Source organism: Somniosus microcephalus, chromosome 1 (assembly GCF_052327205.1).
Source record: "Somniosus microcephalus isolate GS21.2 chromosome 1, FLI_Smic_1.0, whole genome shotgun sequence".
In the NCBI taxonomy this organism is placed as follows: domain Eukaryota; kingdom Metazoa; phylum Chordata; class Chondrichthyes; order Squaliformes; family Somniosidae; genus Somniosus; species Somniosus microcephalus.
In genome coordinates, this window is record NC_140987.1 from 411,404,682 (window position 1) to 411,423,898 (window position 19,217).

The window sequence follows — 19,217 nt, forward strand, 5'->3', positions numbered from 1 at the left end:
AGAGCTTTTAGCCATACGCCACTCCACTCTGGAACTTGCCCCCAAAATCTCTTATTTTGCCACTTCTTTACCCTCCTTCAAGGGCCCCTTGAATGTTAACCTTTTGGCTGCTTCTGGTCCCTAACCTCTCTCCTACAACCTGCTGGGTGTCCATGCTCCTCCGATAGAGCACCTTGTGACTTTTCATTATGCGAATGAGGCTATATCAATGCAAGTTGCTCACATTTTTATTTACATCCTGAGAAAATGTACAAAACATAATTGCCCTTTACAGAAATCATATAATACATTTGGAGCAAAGGGACCTGATTAACTGTTAAAAAAGCACTCCTGTCTGGAAGCAAAAATATAAAAAAGGGACTTCTCACAGAAAAATAATTTTCACACAATATACAAAAACATATTTACAGATCCTTCTGCATACTTGCAAACCTATATTCCAAATGGTATGTCAGAGCTCAGTCAACACCAATTGTAGAACCCCAACTTAGCACACTGAACTGAATCTGGGACTTCTCTGTACAGTTTTGTGCTACGCAGAGTGCACTCAGCCAGAGGACCCGATGTCCAATACATTACAGAAAAGACTGCTTTCACAAATAAGATGAAGAATGTTGATTAATGAAGAAGGACTAAAGGTAGAGCAATCAAAGGCGAGAGGTATTGGGTGTTGATCAGACTTACCAGAAGAACTGAAAGAACCATTGAGGGGGGGTGAAATTCCTCTATTTACTAATTTTAGTAAAATCCACTGTGAGCACAAAGTGGGATCCCCTACTTTATACTCTCAATGACTTTTCTAGTAATATTAGCAAATTGATGAATTTTAACAAAATGGCATGGAGGTGAACAAGATGTAGTGATTCAGTTATTCCAGTGAGAGAGGATTGAAGGATTTAGCACTAAAAGTTGACATAATGCAGTAACATTAAAATAAAAGGAAGAAATATTACATAGTCATTTTTAAATTATTGGATTTGACTAAATAATACACTTTCTATTGAGACACGAGAACATGTCAGATGTTCCATAAAGACTAGATATGGTCATTGTGTGGATGAATCTTACAGAGTCACTGCAGGGTACATCAGCTGGTCACCATTTAATGCCCCATGTGAATAAGGATTATTAGGTTGTTGCCCATATCCTGGTCTGTCCACATATGCAGGAGCCATTACTAGTGTATGATCTGGTGGAATCCCATAGCTAAGATATTGTGCTGGTAGGAAAGGATTTCCTGTGGATTGAGAAGGTAGAAACTGTTGAGCTTGGTGGCAGCCCATGACTGGGAAATTTGTAGGCATGTTCATGTAGAGGTTGATAGCATCTGTGCCCATGGAACAGATGTTGTTCTGCCGTCCCATGGAGCTCCTTGTGGAAGTAGTTGTGGTGCTGGAGGTAGAGTGGCGGGAGGGGGTTCTGATACCAGTCGGAGGAATGGGCTCCAGCAAACGACTCTGGGTGGGGGCATCCTGCTGGTTCTCCTCTGGCTTGGGTTTCAAGCATCTGCAGCAGCAAACCGCAATGAATGAACCAACTATGATGAAGGCTACAAATATGGAACCAACGATAAGGAATGGCAAATACATAGGAACTGCAAAGGGAACAAGAAGAACAAGTGTTATCATTAGGCACAGTATCAGATATTCTGCTATAGTAAAAATCAAGCCTTTAAAGCAGCGGTACAAACACCGAAAGGCTTTTTTACATTTCAACTTGGTGCAGTTCAGTTGTGTGGAAAACCTATACTGAGACCTAGGTGAAAACCAAGTTTTTAAAAGGAGGTTGGTAATAGTAAGGCCCCTTTAAGGGGTCAGTCGTGTTTTTTGTGAATACATTTTTAAGCACATGAAGTAATTAAATAATAATGATAAACATTTTAAATGTCATTACTATTAAACAATTTCCCAGTTTTACTTATGATTTACAAAATACTGCAACTTTTTTGTAATGACTACTAATAAGATGCAAATACATTTTCCTACATAGTCTTACTTCTCCACAGTGGAGACTATTAGAAGTGGGAAAGGTAAATTAGCACTTTGCATAGTCATGTGATGGGACTCTGCTTTTAACTATGTTCTGAAGTCCTGAATGCTCACAATTCAGGAAATTGTATCCATGTTCTTCTGTCACCTTTAATGGGCCAGAATTTTCTGTGGCAGAGCATCGAACAGCATCTGCCGTTAGTTAGACTTTCCCCTTGCACATTTAGGCTTTGAATTTTTTTTACGTGGGGATTTGCTGAAAGTGCGATCTGATAACATTGCAGCGAGGGAAACTGGGCATCTGGGACCCAAGTGAACAGGGAAAGCAACTGTGTATCTTCTTAACCAGATTGAAAGATTGTGAAATTAACACACAGGGACTGAAAAGGAAATGTAAGTTAGAATGAGTGAATTCAATGTCAAATCAGGTACAGAAAGAGAAATAGAGGGAAAGAAAGATTGGATTGAGAGAACATTTTTTAAAAAAAATTTAAATTTGACATTTGTAAAATCTCCAACAACAGTTAAAACCTGAAGGAATGAGAAATCACAATTGTTATAGTTAATTTTCAGTGCCAGAGAGGTTGACAGCAGTAATTAACACTTATCATATCGTTAAAAGGGTACGTAGAGTGAAATGGACAAGATTTAACTGTCTGTGGTAAGTTTAGTTCGTATCGACTGCGCAAATATGGCAATATCATGCCGTTCAATGAATGGGACCACCACCGAGATGTCATTTTCACAAAGCCAATGGCAGAGGTGCATCTCGAACAGCAACTTTTGAATTTCCATGTTTAACCGCACATCTGCCCTCGCCTGAAGTTACTTTAGCATTTGCACATAAATAATGGCAAGCACCATTAGCCTCACCGCTATTTTGACAGCAAATTATAGTTCTATATATTTTAATGAAGCTCTTGACAGTTTTGGATGCCAGCTTTAGCCACCTGCTCAAATGCTAACTAGAAACTTCAACTGGACAAATAATAGGCAGTAATTAGTCAGTACTGATCTGCGTCGAATTTCATGTTCCATTACACTCCATCTGCACCAATTTTTGCAGCATAACAGTTTGTCAGTGGTCAGGGACAGGAGGGTGCGACTGCAAGTCAGGCAGGTATGGGTACCCAGGATGTAGTGATGGAGGAGCCTCAGCCCTTGACCTTGTCCAACAGGTACGAGGTACTTGCTGACTGTATGGATGAGAACAAGGACTGCAGGGCGGATGGGCAGGCTGACCACGGCACCGTGGTACAGGGGACCATCCAAGTGGGGGGGGGGGGGGGGTGGAAAAGAGAAGGAATGTGGTAGTGGTAGGGGACAGTATAGTCAGAGGGATAGATACTGTTCTCTGCAGCCATGAAAGAGAGTCCCGAAGGCAGTATTGCCTGTCCGGTGCCAGGGTTAAGGATATCTCCTCACGGCTGGAAAAGAACTTGGAGTGGAAGGGGGAGGATCCAGTTGTCGTGGTCCATGTAGGAATCAATGACGTAGGTAAAACTAAGAATGAGGTTCTGCTGAGGGAGTTTGAGGAGCTAGGGTCTATATTAATTTGCAGGATTTCAGGGGTACCTGAGCCACGCACAAATTGGCATAGAGTCAAGCAGATCAGAGAATTAAATGCGTGGCTCAAAGAGTGGTGTGGGAAGAAGGGGTTTCAATTCATGGGGCACTAGCACCAGTACTGGGGAAAGAGGGAGCTGTTCCGTCGAGACGGGCTCCACTTAAACCGGGCTGGGACTCGTGTCCTGGCGAATCAAATAACTAGGATTTTAAACTAAAAGTGTGTGGGGGCGGGGGAGGGGGTCAGGTAAGGGGGAATTTAGAAATCTAAAGAGAAAGGTCAAGGCAGTAGAGCAGTGTAGCGATTTAGGTAAAAAATAAGCAGAGTGTGACAGGAAGGGACAGAGGGGGAAAAGTTCGGGATCAACCATTTTGGGGGCGTTAACATTGTCCAAGTACTAACTTTAGCGCCCACGACCGCGAAAATGAGTTTTAACACCCCAAGAGGGAAGTGGAGCGCTAAATCAAGCACTCCACTTCCTTCTTAGGACACTAACGTTGGAGAGTGGGGCAGAGACTTCAGCAGCGCTGCAGACTGGGCCATGCAGTGCTGCCGCGTTCAAAGGCTCCTTCGCTCCCTTGCCTGCTGCAGCTGTCAGTGTTTTTGACCGGCACTGCTGCAGAGTGAGAAAGTCAATTTCAGGTCCGGGGTGCTACCGGGGCCATGAAGTCATGATCTCCGGGTGAAGGAGATCGGAGTGCAACGCCGTAGTGCCGCCACAAAACTCCCGGCGAGTATGGCAGGAGTTGATGTCAGGGCAGCGCAAGGTCGCAAACCCAATTTCACCCCCAGAGAGTTTAACGGTAGCAAGGCTGCAGAGAATAAGGTCAAAGCAGGGAATAATGGTAAAAAATTTAAATTATAGGCTCTTTATCTGAATGCATGAAACATTCGTAACAAGATAGATGAACTAGTGGCACAAATAGAGATAAATGGGTTTGATCTAATGGCCATTACAGAGACATGGTTGCAAGGTGACCAAGGTTGGGAACTAAATGTTCCAGGGCCAAGGTTGGGAACTAAATGTTCCAGGGTACTTGACGTTTTGAAAAGACAGGCAGAATGGAAAAGGAGGAGGAGTAGCCCTGACAATAAAGGATGACATAAGGATGGTAGAGAGAAAGGATCTCGGCTCGGAAGATCAGGAAGTAGAATCAGTATGGCTGGAGATAAGGAATAACAAGGGGCAGAAAACACTGGTAGGAGTAGTATATAGGCCCCCTAACAGTAGCTATACCATTGGACAGAATATTAATCAAGAAATAGTAGGAGCTTGTAACAAAGGCAATGCAATAATCGTGGGGGATTTTAATCCTCATATAGATGGGACAAATCAAATTGGCAAAGGTAGTCTGGAGGACGAGTTCATGCAATGCATTCAGGACAGTTTCCTAGAACAATACGTCATCAAACCAACCAGGGAACAGGCTATTTTAGATCTTGTATTGTGTAATGAGACAGGGTTAATTAGCAATCTCATAGTAAAGGATCCTCTGGGGCAAAGTGATCATATGATAGAATTTCACATTAAGTTTGAGAGTGACTAGCCTAAGTCCAAAACTAGAGTCTTAAACTTAAATAAAGCCCACAGGTATGAGCGGCGAGTTGGCCAAGGTAGATTGGAAAAATAGATTAAAAAGGTATGGCAGTAGATAAGCAGTGGCTAGCATTTAAAGAAATATTTCATAATTCTCAACAGAGATATATTCCATTGAGAAACAAAAACTACACGGGAAAACTGATCTATCCGTAGCTAACTGAAGAAGTTAAGGATAGCATTAGATTGAAAGAAGAAGCTTATAATGTTGCGAAGAATAGTAGTAAGCCTGAGGATTGGGAGAGTTTCAGAAACCAGCAAAGGATGACCAAAAAATTGATAAAAAGGGAAAAAATAGAATGAGAAAACTAGCAAGAAATATAAAAACAGATTGTAAGAGCTTCTACAAGTATGTAAAAAGGAAAAGAGTAGCAAAAGTAAACATTGGTCCCTTAGAGGCTGAGACAGGAGAAATTATTATGGGGAACAAGGAAATGGCAGAAACGTTAAACAAATATTTTGTATCTGTCTTCACAGTAGAAGACACAAAAAGCATACCAAAAATGGTGGGGAACCAAGGGTCTAATGAGGGTGAGGAACTGAACGTAATTAATATAAAGTAGAGAAAAAGTACTAGAGAAACTAATGGGACTAAAAGCCAACAAATCTCCTGGACCCGACGGCCTACGTCCTCGGGTTCTAAAAGAGGTGGCTGAAGAGATAATGGATGCGTTGGTTTTGATCTTCCAAAATTCCTTAGATTCTAGAATGGTCCCAGTGGATTGGAAGGTAGCAAATGTAACACCGCTATTCAAAAAAGGAGGGAGAGAGAAAACAGGGAACTACAGGCCAGTTAGCCTGACATCAGTTATTGGGGAAATGCTGGAATCCATTGTTAAGGAAGTGGTTTCATGGCACTTAGAAAATCATAACATGATTAGGCAGAGTCAACATGGTTTTATGAAAAGGAATTCGTGTTTGACAAATTTATTAGAGTTTTTTGAGGATGTAACTAGCAGGGTAGATAAAGGGGAACCAGTGGATGCTGCATATTTGGATTTCCAAAAGGCATGCAATAAGGTGCCACATAAAAAGGTTATTACACAAGATTAGGGCTCATGGGGTTGGGGGTAATATAGTAGCATGGATAGAGGATTGGTTAACGGACAGAAAACAGAGTAGGGATAAACGGGTCTTTTTCAGGTTGGCAGGCTATAACTAGTGGGGCGCCGCAAGGATCAGTGCTGGGGCCTCAGCTATTTACAATCTATATTAATGGCCTAGATGAAGGGACCGAGTGTAATGTATCCAAGTTTGCTGATGATACAAAGCTAGGTAGGACAGTAAGCTGTGAGGAGAACACAGAGTCTGCAAAGGGATATAGATAGACTAAGTGAGTGGGCAGTAAGGTGGCAGATAGAGTATATTCAAGGCTGAGATAGATAGACTTTTGGACTCTACGGGAATCAAGGGATATGGAGATCGGGCAGGAAAGTGGAGTTGAGGTCGATGATCAGCCATGATCTTATTGAATGGCGGAGCAGGCGCGAGGGGAGGTATGGCCTACTCTTGCTCCTATTTTTAAAAAAGACCAAAATTGGTCCCCTGGGCTCAATATGTTTTTATTCATTCTTGGGATATGGGCATTGCTGGCAAGGTCATCATTTATTGCTCATCCCTAGTTATCCTGAGAAGGTGGTGGTGGGCCGCCTTCTTGAACCGCTGCAGTCAGTGCAGTGAAAGTGCTCCCACAATGCTGTTAGGTAGGGAGTTCCTGGATTTTGAACCAGCAATAATGAAGGAACGGCGATATATGTCCAAGTTAGAATGATGTGTGACTTGAAAGTGCTGGTATTCTCGTGCATCTGCTGCCCTTGCACTTCTAGGTGGTAGAGGTTGCGGATTTGGGAGGTACTGCCAAAGAAGCCTTGGCAAATTGCTGCAGTACTTCCTGTAGATAGTATACAGTGCAGCCACAGTATGCCGGTGGTGGAGGAGGTAGACGTTTAGACTAGTGGATGAGGTGCCGATCAAGTGGACTGCTTTGTCTTGGATGATGTTGAACTTCTTGCTTCTTGAATGTTGTTTGGATGGGTGCAGCTGCAACAAGTGGAGAGTATTCCATCACACTCCTGACTTGGGCCTTTAGATAGTGGAGGGGCTTTGGAGAGTCAGCTGGTGAGCCACTCGCCACAGAATACCCAGCCTTTGACCTGCTCTATTAGCCAGTGTTTATGAGGCTGGTCCAGTTAAGTTTCTGGTCAATGGTGACCTCCAGGATGTTGATGTTGTGGGACTTGGTGATGGTAATGCCATTGAACGCTGTGGGGGCGTACTGCTCTCTCTTGTTGGAGGTGGTCATTTGCTGGTATTTGTGAGGCGCGAATGTTACTTGCCACTTATGTGTCCAATCCTGGATGTTGTGCAGGCATGGACTGCTTCATTACATGAGGAATTCCAAATGGAGCTAAACACTGTGCAGTCATCAGCGAACAACCCCACTTCTGACCTTATGATGGAGGGAATGTAATTGATGAATCAACTGAATACAGTTGGGCCGAGGACACTGCCCTGAAGAGCTCCTGCAGCAATGTCCTGCTGCCGAGATGATTGGGCTTCAACAATCACAACCATCTTCCTTTGTGCCAGGTATGACTCCAGCCACTGGAGAGTTTCCCCCTTACACCCTTTGACTTAAATTTTACTGGGGCTCCTTGGTGCCTCACTGTCAAGGGCGGTAACTCTCACCACACCTCTTAATTCAGCTCATGTCCATGTTTGGACCAAGGCTGTAATGAGGTCTGCAGCCAAATGGTCTTGATGGAACCCAAACTGAGCATCGGTGAGCAGGTTATTGGTGAGTAAGTGCATTTTTGTAGTTGTCTACAACTGTTGAAAGCTCAATGACTAAATTGTACACCAGACATAAAACAATTCCACCTGATGCTTCAATTGGTAAGTACACCACCCAATTTGAATTGAAACTTATAGACCAAGAAGATTCCAGATTGGATCTGTAGTCTCTGTTGTGTTAGTTAATCTCAGTCAGGGCCACAGTAGGGGTATTATCATTATTGTCACCTCTCTGTATCCAGTGACTTCTGCTGGTACATGTGGAGTTGTGGACGTCATGTGATGACAGGATCAGGGTTGGATGCGACCCCCCACCCCCCTGCACCAATCAAATAGCTTACTAGTACTCACTGTCGGGGATCACACATGAAAAATGGCCAAGTGAGTGAGGTAGTGAAGGACAGCCGGCATCTATAGATTGAACCCAGCAACAGAGGGGAGAAAATTGGTGGGCAAGTTCTGTTTGATAAGCACTTCCACACCTACTATGTAAAAACTGCACCTTCAATAATGGAATTTATAGAGTCAGCACTGAATACTGCAATGCAGAACTGTTTTTAAACAATACTTTTAAAACATGGGGGTAATTTTAACGCAACCTGCCCGGAAGGAAACGGACGGGATCATGCTGGCCACTTGTTTTACACCCAGACTGATTTTACCGTTTATGGAGAGCCAAATCACGATGGAGTGTAAAACGGACTGTGGGCCTGATGAGTTACTTTAAAATTACCCCATCGGGTCAAATAGTCATAGAACATTATAACTAGCCTCTGTCAGCAATTATAAACATACTTTTAGGGCCTCCAGCAGCCTAATTTTTTTTCTTCTAACGTAATCTCCACTTGGCAGAAAGAGAGTTTGTTTTGTGACTAGGGGAGTGTGCTGGTCAGCAACTTGGTCAATGGAAGTTATTCATATAAGGATATATATATACACATGCACAAACACACTCTGTATACTTACTCCAGCACTTCTTAAATATTTTGGCAACACTGGTAGCAGGCTGCTTAATATTTTTTGTCATTTAAGCTATATATTAAGCACATATTATTTTAATATCAATAACGGTAGAAAAACAACATTGAATCACTATGTTAGAGCTATGGAAAAGGTTCGTTAAGATTCACTAGAATTATACCATTTGAATGAAAGGTTATAGTTATGAAGAAAGAATTGGTTTTTTTCATTAGAACAGAGAAGGTTAAGAGGAAAATCAAAGAGCTTTTCAAAATTCTGAAAGGTTTTAAGAGGATACTGTAAATGGTGAAAGATAGTTTCCACTGGTTGCTGCATTGGTAACAAGGGAGCATAGATTTGAGGATTCTCAATAGAAGTCGGAAGTTTGAAGATTTTCTTTCGCAGAGGGGGGGTTTACACGGTTATTTCAACATGGAATGCTTTATTACAAATGACTACTGAGGCACAAACTATAACATGTAATGTTAACTCTGTTGCAGGATTGGATAAGTATTGGGAAGGAAGAATATAAAAGGATACAGGGAAAGGGACTGGAGTAGATAATACCAGTTGAAGAGCTACCATTGGGACAGGCATGATTGGCCGAATGATCTCCTGTGCTATAACTTCTATGATTCTGCATTGCTAAAAGCATATAAAAAAAGCAGAATTCTCAAAGAATTCATGTACTTAAAATTACATTTTTAAAAGTTAGTTTAGCTCTCTTTATAGATCAGAGTAAAATCACCATTTCCAAGCCACAGACCAGACGGTCCTAGGCTCGATCCCTGGTTGCACTGAATTAGCTGATCTTTCCCAGGGTGATAGTTGGGGCTCGAATGTTGGCTACAGTGCCCTTCTATTAAGCAAGGGAAAAATCGGCCAGGATTCCAAATCCTGACCATTATCTACATGTGGCTGTCAGGTGAGAACAGGATGCTATATTTGGCTGTAATATTCTCCTGTTGTATAGCCTTCCAACACTCATTGCCAAGGTTCACACCTGAAAAATGGCTAATTGAAGGACTGCCATGGAGCCACACCCCAGCAACAGAGTTAACAGTACACAAGATATACGGCACAGAAACAGGCCATTCGGCCCAACCAGTCCATGCGAAGAGGAATATATATATATTTATTAAAAAATCCAAATGGTGTTGACCCTTGATAGAGTACAGTTTCACAGACCCTGACAGCCCTCTGATACCAGTTTAGGAGAAATTTTCTTTACACACATGGGGCTGTTAAGACCTGGAATCATCTCACAGAAACAGTGGTTTAAGCAAACTCCATAACAGCTTTTGACAGGAAGTAGTGTGGGGGAAAAGCAGGGCTGAGCGGTCTCCTTCTGTGCTGTAAAATATTATGTTGTATATAAATCAGGAGTGGGAAACGTGGCTGATTTCTTTCCCTCCTCAGCCCAAGGGAATTACGACCAATTGTAAGGAGCAACTAAAATCAGCTAACTAAGCACAGACTGGGGATCAAATCTGGGACCTTCTGGCTTAGGAACATACATATATACAAGTTAGCATACATATTCCAAGATTGGACCCTTTACTGTACCTGACCTAGTGTAGATGCCATATGTTATGTTAATAAATTAGAAAAGTCCTGTAGAATGTCTATTACAAGATTGTATTTTAGCACCAGAAAGATTTTTTTAAGTTGCTCTTTTCCTCTATTCGAGAGGAGGGAGGGATCGCAAAATTTGGTGCATTTTTTTGTAGATTGGAAGAGGTCAATGAAGGTGCTTAAGGTAGAATTTATATTAAGTGTGCCCCTACCTGATGCCGACTTGCTGTGGGAGTCCGGCTCCTGGTGCACGTTGTTATCGTTGCTGCAGACGCCCTGGTCCAGTCGGTTGTCCAGCAGAGAGCAACAGTACCTGAGACCACACGACCCGCAGCACAAGGTGGCCTCCTGACCATCGTATCTCTCGGGACACTGGAACCCCGGGTGCCAGCTGCCGTTACTGTCAGACCAGCCGTGGCAGTACTCTCCCGAGGCAGCCTGAACACCCAGCAGCCAGTTAGCCAAGAAAAGAAGCAGTGTCCCAAACTGAGCAGTCCCCATGGCTAAAACTGGCACAAGGAGAACGGTGGGGTTCACAGATTAAAATCCAAAAAGCGGATTGATTTAAAAGGAAATAAAGAATAAATAAAATCCCAGTTCCCTTGAAGTCCTGAGCGCGTTATTTTTCTTCAATCGATTCCCTGGATCTCAATCTGCGGACAATGAGTGGCGGAGTGCAGGAGTGTTAATTTCTCAGTGTTAAATGGCTCTGTTCACGGCGCTCGACTACTAAACTTTTAGCCGGGGTGACAACGAATTTTCCATCTGCAAGCAAGAAACAATGCCAAAGATAGGGCAAAAAACACTTTGATAAAATATGAATAAAAGTCGCCAGCGTGCAGTTTTCAAGTACTGAAACACAAATACGCTGTTGCCCACCTTCCATTCCCTTTTGATTCACAGTCTGTTGTTAAAAAAAATTCTTTCTCTTAAACTCTGGCAAGTGGGTCCTAATAGGCTGTGCTTGCTCCACCAATCCTGATTTAAAATACCAACCAAGTTACGCCTTTAAGGATTTGTTCTCCGCCTCTTGGGTAACACCCACAACTTGTTACCATATACAGGAGATTGGCTTTTATTCACGATAGATAGATCGCGCATTTAACACCATTATTTGAATATGTATAATATTAAGCGCTAAATTTAAAATATATAGTGGCGTTCAATTGAAAGGCTTGTTTCTGGAAGATGTAAAAGCTACTTTTTTTCAAAAATTAGGAGAGTTTGTGGTGCCCACCAGTTGATGTGGTTAAGTTTAAAGCCCATCTGATATTTAAAGTAAAAATTGGAAAAATTAACATTTAGGGACAGCGCTTAGAAACGGGCAAAATGAAATCTTTGGGAAGTACACTGCCAGCCATTGTGTAACTGGCATTGAAATTATGCTGTGCGAATTAATAGTTTATGAATGCAAATTAAATTCCTTTGTCTGCTGTTTTTAACAGAAGGATTAACCCATTCAAAATAAACTGGTTAAAATAAATAGGTTAAACCCTCTGTTAAAATAGTCAAAGGAATTTTGTATAAATGTGTAAAATATTTACACTAATATTCACAGAGCATCATTCCAGGGCCTTTATGTCATAAGGGAATTATGACATAGGTCACTGGAATTGTTTTCCTTCTTCTCCTGAAGACATTCAACCTTGCTGGGGTACTGTTTCATGGGTGCCAATTACTCCATGGTAGCTGATCCAAAAAGCTATTGTTCATGTATATAGGAAATGGCAGAGAAATGGGATTAGAATAGATAGTTTCATCTTTAAAGCTGGCACGTGTACAATGGGGCAAATGGACCTCTTCTGCGCTGTCGTTACTATGATTCGAAGTGTCAGGCTAGAAAGTCTGTGTCTGCAGGTGATTCTTTTTTTCTCTCTTTAGCTGATGCACACTGCAAAGCAACTGTAGAGATTTACCTCTTAATGTCTCTTTACTTCTCTTTTGTTCTCTCCCAGCCCCCATACTGGCCTTTTAATCTATTTCATTTCCTGTGCTTCTTTAGTCTTGACAAAGGGTTTACCCGAAACATTGACTCTATTTTCTCTCCACGGATGTTGCCTGGCCTGCTGAGGTTTTCCAGCATTTTCTGTTGTTATTTTGTAGAGATTTAATGCCTGTTGTAGCCAAGATCAGCTACCTCAGCACACACTGGGAATTGAACCTGGGGCCTTCTGGTTTGTATGAGTCAAATCTGTGCTGCCTTTACTGAATCTGAGCTTTTGGGAGAGCATTTAAGTTTGTGTTTTAAGGGAATTATGCTCTTCACTGGAGTGTTGGTTCTTTGAGAATGGTGTACTATACATCAATGGGAGTAATAGTTCATACGAAAAGTTGAAGCTGGTGAAAATTCAGGATGGTGAAAACAGACTTGAAGCAATATTATATATATGTGATCCTCCTCTTAAAAAAATAAGCAAGCTCCCCCAATACTTCAGTGACAAATGCATCGTCCAATGTGATACTGAGCCACACAATGAGAAGATCCCAGGTCCATGCTGAGTTATCTGAGCTCAACCATGATGGTGGTACAAGTGCTACGAGTGGCCTCAGCATCCTGGGCTAGGGAGCAGAAACATCAGCCAGGGCTCCAACTCTTGTGATTCCTGCTGGAAGATGAATATGTGAACATTGGGTGAGGACAAAATTAGGCTCAGTTGTGATGCTCTCCACAATTGAATAGCCTGCCAACACTCTAGGCTCACACAAAAAGAATGGCCACTTAGGGGTAATGTATCAGAGGGCTGCCAGTGTTTGTGGAACTTTACACCAGCATGAATTGGTGTCTTAAATCTTACATCTGTGCTTACTTCCTGCTTGCACAATTTGTCTTACTGTTGTTATGCTTTTGTCACACTTTGTGTAAAATAGTTCCTGTTATAATTCCTATCTCAATGATTATAATGGGTTTTGTCTATGTAAACATCACTCTGATGGTGGAATCTACAAATTATTCAAAATGCCACCCGAAAGCTTTTTCATCCACAATTTTTTTTTCTCAGTAATTGAAATGTCTAACATAAGTGTTTAAACAAGATTTAAAATTTCCAAGGATCACATATTTCACAATAAGAAGGCTTAAAATTCATATGACGCGATCCTGGCAATTACAGATTATGCCTGTTGGTGCCCTCCAGTGCTGCTGAGTCCACCAAACTTTGTAGGGCCAATGGGAGAGGACCTTTTTTGTCTAAGGCAGCAGGTGCCTGCACCAATACGGGTGCATCTCAGGTGGTCGGTTTCCCCATATTGGCAGAAACTCTGAAATCCCAGATATCTGGGGGAGTAACCAGCCCCTTCCCCTCCAATTGAAGCCCACTATGTCGGAAGAATGATAAAGAAAATATTGGGAAAACATTTTTCCTTCTTTTGAGGGGGTCCAGATCACTTCCCTGCCCTTGACCCCTCCTGACCCCTGGTGGAGCTTGTTTGCATCTTTCTGGAGGCTACTATGCCTTATCTGACTCGTCTGGGTCCAGCATTGGCTGGAAAAGTAGGAACTCCCAGCGAAGTGCCTCCCTGCCCCAGCCTCACTGCCACTGAAATGGTTGGACCTGTAAAGATCAGAAGAGATGCCACCCCTCACAATGCCAAGTGGGAGAATCAGCCATTCCTAAAACTCTGGGCTTGAACTTGATATTTTTGCCTGGAACTGTGACTCTGAGCTACATTTGGATTGTGTAGTCTGAGTGTGTGCATTGTACCTCATTACCTCAGTATGGTTCAGTCAACTGTACTAATGAAATATTTTTCTTTAGCTTCAGCAGTTTCTGTTTAAACATTTGTCAAAGTAATGTGAGGAGTAGTTAGAGGACAAATTTCAAAATCTTTATACTGGTAGAATTAATGTTAAATGATTTTATATGAGAGAGAGAGAGAGAGAGGGAGAGTTCTGATGAAAGGTCACCAACCTGAAACGTTAACTCTGTTTCTCTCTCCACAGATGCTGCCAGACCTGCTGAGTATTTCCAGCATTTTCTGTTTTTATTTCAGATTTCCAGCATCTGCTGTATTTGGCTTTTGTGTTGTGGAGAGGGAGAGGGAACTCTTTGTAATTCAGTTCATTTTTTAAAAACACCGTTGAATTTTGAAGAAAACCGTGTTTAATGATCTCATCTGGTTATCACCTGTGTTAGTGTGACAGTTAGTAACTTTTAACATTTTAATTGTTAACAGCTGTCAAACACAGAAAGGCTTGGAGACATAAAGACACCTAGAGCGTCTTTCCTCATTTCATTTGCATTTCCAAATAACTAAAAAAGAGTTGAATTTTGAAAGTTCTAATTACCACCTGTCATATTTTGTTGATAGTGATTAGAATGCTTGCATAGTTGAGAAAGAGGGAGAGAGATAAATACAGAGATAGATAAAGAGACATATCCAGGAACCAGTGATATCTGGTGTTCTCTTTGGCAGGTGAGGCACACGCTATACATGCCTAACCAAGCCAGCATGTCACCATGACAACTGGCCCTTCGTACATGTGCAATGTCTTTGAACACACGTACTGCAAAACAATAACAGAGTCCCAGTCAACCCGAGAAGAAGCTTAAAAGTGTAAAGAAATCAGAAAACAGAAAAAATGCAGTTCTGCAAATGGTCATTCATCTGCAAGTTACAGTTTTGCACATGGAGCATTCTAAAACAGAGAAAAATAAATCATGTGTGTGTCATTCTGCAGTCATTGCAAGTCTGACAATTATAGTGAGGCAGTGGCTCACTTGTCTCACCTGACAAGCTGCCTCTGCCTGGAATCAATCAAAAAACACCAAATTCAGTATTTCCAGACATCCCTTAGAAAGTCACAAACCAGTGCTGTCACACATAAGGTTCCCCCCCTCCCCCTCTAACCAATGTTGTCAGGCCCATGCCCTGCCCTCCCCTCACTGCTGACAGACACCGGGAATCCACCAGTGACTCAAACCTCACATTCAACCCACAGTTGTGGCAAACCTCAGCTCTGGGTTCTACAGTTCTGCCAAATCCCAGATTCCTCCTCCACAGGACAGATCAAAGAACCCCCTTTCACCGCCCGATGCTGCCAATCTTCAGCAGCCTCACTGCAATATTGTCAAACTCCAGGAACCCCATCCCTGTTCTGCAAAACCTCAGGATTATTCCCCAGTACAGCCAAAGCCCAAGAACCTTCCACACTGCTACCAAAGCCCAAGACTTCTCCCACTGTTACTAAAGTACAGACTGCCTTCCAAGTGCTGCTGAGCCTCAGATATCTACCTCTAATTGGTGCATTTTGAATACCACTTTACTGTGTAGTCTCAATATAAAAAATATGTAGGGATAAAAAGACATGTTTTGGCTTTCTCCTCAATATTCCCATTGAGATCTGGCCACCAGAAGTAGGTTCTTGCCATTTCCTTCATCCGAACCATCCCACTGTGGCCTGTATGAAGTTGTTGCAGTATAGGTTCCCTCAAAGGTATTGACTTGGATAGAGAACTGGTTGGCGGACAGAAAGCATAGAGTTGGAATAAACGGGTCGTTTTCCGAGTGGCAGGCAGTGACTAGTGGGATATCGCAAGGATCGGTCCTAGGACCCCAGCTGTTCACAATATATATTAATGATCTGGACGAGGGAATTGGATGTAATATCTCCAAATTTGCAGATGACACAAAGCTGGGTGGGAGGGTAAGCTTTGAGGAGGATGTCGTGAAACTCCAGTACGATTTGGACAGATTGGGTGATTGGGCAGAAACATGGCAAGTGCACTATAATGTGGATAAATGTGAGGTTATCCACTTTGGTGGCAAAAACAGGAAGGCAGATTGTTATTTGAATGGCAATAGATTGGGAGAAGGGGAAGTGCAAAGAGACCTGGGTGTTCTTGTGCACCAGTCGCTGAAGGTAAGCATGCAGGTGCAGCAGGCGGTTAAGAAGGCAAATGGTATGTTGGCCTTCGTAGCAAGAGGGTTCGAGTACAGGAACAAGGATGTCTTGCTACAGTTGTACAGGGCCTTGGTGAGACTGCACCTTGAGTATTGTGTGCAGTTTTGGTCGCCTTACCTGAGGAAGGACGTTCTTGCCATGGAAGGAGTTCAGCGAAGATTCACTAGGCTGATACCTGGGATGGCAGGAATGACGTATGAGGAGAGGTTGTGTCGATTGGGCTTATACTCACTGGAGTTTAGAAGATTGAGAGGGGATCTCATCGAAACTTATAAAATTCTGTCAGGCCTGGACAGACTAGATGCAGGAAGGATGTTTATGATGGCCGGGGAGTCCAGAACCAGGGGTCATAGTCTAAGGATAAGGGGTAAGCCATTTAGGACTGAAATGAGGAGGAATTTCTTCACCCAGAGAGTGGTGAACCTGTGGAATTCTCTGCCACAGAGGGCGGTGGAGGCCAGTTCATTAAATATATTCAAAAAAGAGTTGGATATATTTCTTAAGGCTAAAGGGATCAAGGGATATGGGGAGAAGGCAGGGACAGGGTACTGAGTTTGGATGATCAGCCATGACCTCATTGAATGGTGGAGCAGGCTCGAAGGGCCTAATGGCTTACTCCTGCTCCTATCTTCTATGTTTCTATCCCCAAAAGCACCAGGAAAGATCCTAGAATGTATTTTAATAAAAATTTAATTTGACTTATTCAGTCACTGTAAATCAAAGGCCCAGATGTTATCCACTACATGGCATAAACACCTGTATATTGTTATAAAACTGCAAATGCCGTCTCACCATGAGCAACGCCACTGAGATTTACTAGTAATATATAAAAAAATCTTATGTCTGCGTGTACTTCTTGTCAAATTCTATTATAAAATCCTATGTCCACATGTACAATAGAAACTGCCTATGTAACCTTGTCATGCTGTCGTTACACTAGTGGAGGCACTGCAGTGGGAGGTCGTAATTACAGCATGACAAGTTTACTTAGTCAGTTCCCAATATAAATCTGGACATAGGAACTTATAATGGAAATATATAAATAAGGATAGAATGTGTAACATTAAAATGAGAACTGAATTACATGCTCACCCTGGTTTAATTATTTCCCCTCTAACTCCACCTGAAGACTAGATGAGGTCTTCACTCCTCGTGTGCAATGGCACGGAAGAACAATTAGTAATAAACAATAATATTGCATTTATACAAAATCTTACGTCAAAATATCTCAAAGCAGTTCACATAATGAATGTGATGAATGGCCAGTCAACCTGTTAGGCAATAATAGTGGAAGGATATTGGCTCGGACACCAGGATGACAACATGCTCCTTTTTGAAAAGGATCTTTAACATTTACCTAAACCACAGGACCAACCAGAAGTGATCTCAAGTTAACATCGCATCTGAAAGATGGGACTTTCAATAAAGCAGCACTTCTTCAGTATTGCACTGGAGTGCCATCCTAGGTTGTAAGGTCAAGCCCTTGTGTGGAGTGCTATCAACTGAGCCAAACTGACAGAAGAGTAAGATAGAAAAAGAGGGAAGAAAATTGTGGAATAAAACCAATCAAAAGTAAAACTACTCAATCTTTTTCATACAATGTAATTTTACAATAATCATTCTCTAGTAGTTTGAAATGCAAACAAAATTTACATAGATAAATTATTCTGAAGTTGTTGAATTATGATTTAAATCCTGTTTGAGAATTTGAATTCACCAGACTGATACCTGGGATGGCAGGAATGACGTATGAGGAGAGATTGGGTCGATTAGGCTTTTATTCGCTGGAGTTTAGAAGAATGAGAGGAGATCTCATTGAAACTTATAAAATTCTAACAGGACTAGACAGACTAGATGGAGGAAGGCTGTTCCCGATGGCGGGGGAGTCCAGAACCAGGGGTCACAGTCTAAAGGTAAGGGGTAAGCCATTTAGGACAGAGATGAGGAGGAATTTCTTCACCCAGCGAGTGGTGAACCTGTGGAATTCTCTACCACAGAAGGCAGTTGAGGCCAATTCATTAAATATATTCAAGAAGGAGTTAGATATATTTTTTAAGGCTAAAGGGATCAAGGGATACGGGGAGAAAGCAGGGACAGGGTACTGAATTTGGATGATCAGCCATGATCTCATTGAATGGCGGAGCAGGCTCGAGGGGCTGAATGGCCTACTCCTGCTCCTATCTTCTATGTTTCTATGTTTAAAAAAATCTGGAAATAAAATGCTGGCATCAGTAAAAGTGATCATGAAGCTGTCAGTTTTTCATAAAAACCCAACTGGGTCACTATTGTCCTTTAGGAAAGGAATCCTGCCATTCTCATCCGGTCTTGCCTACATGTGACTCCAGTCCCACACCAATGTGGTTGACTCTTAACTGCCTTCTGAAGTGGCCTAACATGCCACTTAGTTGCATCAAACCACTACTCAGGACAACTAGGATTAGGCAATAAATGCCGGCCTTGTCAGCAATGCCCACATCCCGAGAATTAATACATTAAAAAAAAATTAAAAGTAGTAAGCAAGTATTCGCAACATTAACTTGTCACATTAAATGACAAATTGCATCTATATGGTGCTTTTAACATAACACATCCTAAAGCATGTCATAGAGGTGAAAACAGAAATTGAGCAGTGAGGGAAGAATAGTTAGGGGAGTTATTGAAACCCATGTCAAAGAGGTAGGTTCTGAAGAGACCTTTCCTGGAGCAGATGAGGTAATAAGACAGAGAAGTTTAGGAATCCCAGAGTGTGAGACCAAGACAGCTGAACGCTTTGCCACCAAAGTTGGGTGGAGAGAGAAAGATGCAAAGGAGGTCAGAATGAGAAGATTAGAGGGT

The 19,217-nt window shown here is 42.2% G+C and overlaps 1 protein-coding gene across 1 annotated transcript; it reads right to left on the reverse strand.

Moving 5' to 3' along the window:
• Nucleotides 1-205: 205 nt before the first annotated feature.
• shisa2a (shisa family member 2a) lies at nt 206-11,478 on the reverse strand. Its single transcript, XM_085999016.1, has 2 exons — nt 10,693-11,478; nt 206-1,594 (listed from the first exon to the last, which is right to left on the reverse strand). The coding sequence occupies exons 1-2, from the start codon at nt 10,979-10,981 to the stop codon at nt 1,065-1,067; spliced, it is 819 nt and encodes a 272-aa protein (XP_085855142.1). The 5' UTR covers nt 10,982-11,478; the 3' UTR covers nt 206-1,064.
• Nucleotides 11,479-19,217: the final 7,739 nt, after the last annotated feature.

What these genes read in the sequence shown, in the direction of transcription:
- shisa2a (XM_085999016.1), bottom strand. Translation starts at nt 10,981, where the DNA reads ATGGGGACTGCTCAGTTTGGGACACTGCTTCTTTTCTTGGCTAACTGG. An exon ending in CCACAGCAAGTCGGCATCAG is followed by an intron (nt 1,595 to 10,692) that starts GTAGGGGCACAC and finishes TTCCCTTTGCAG; the next exon opens with TTCCTATGTATTTGCCATTC.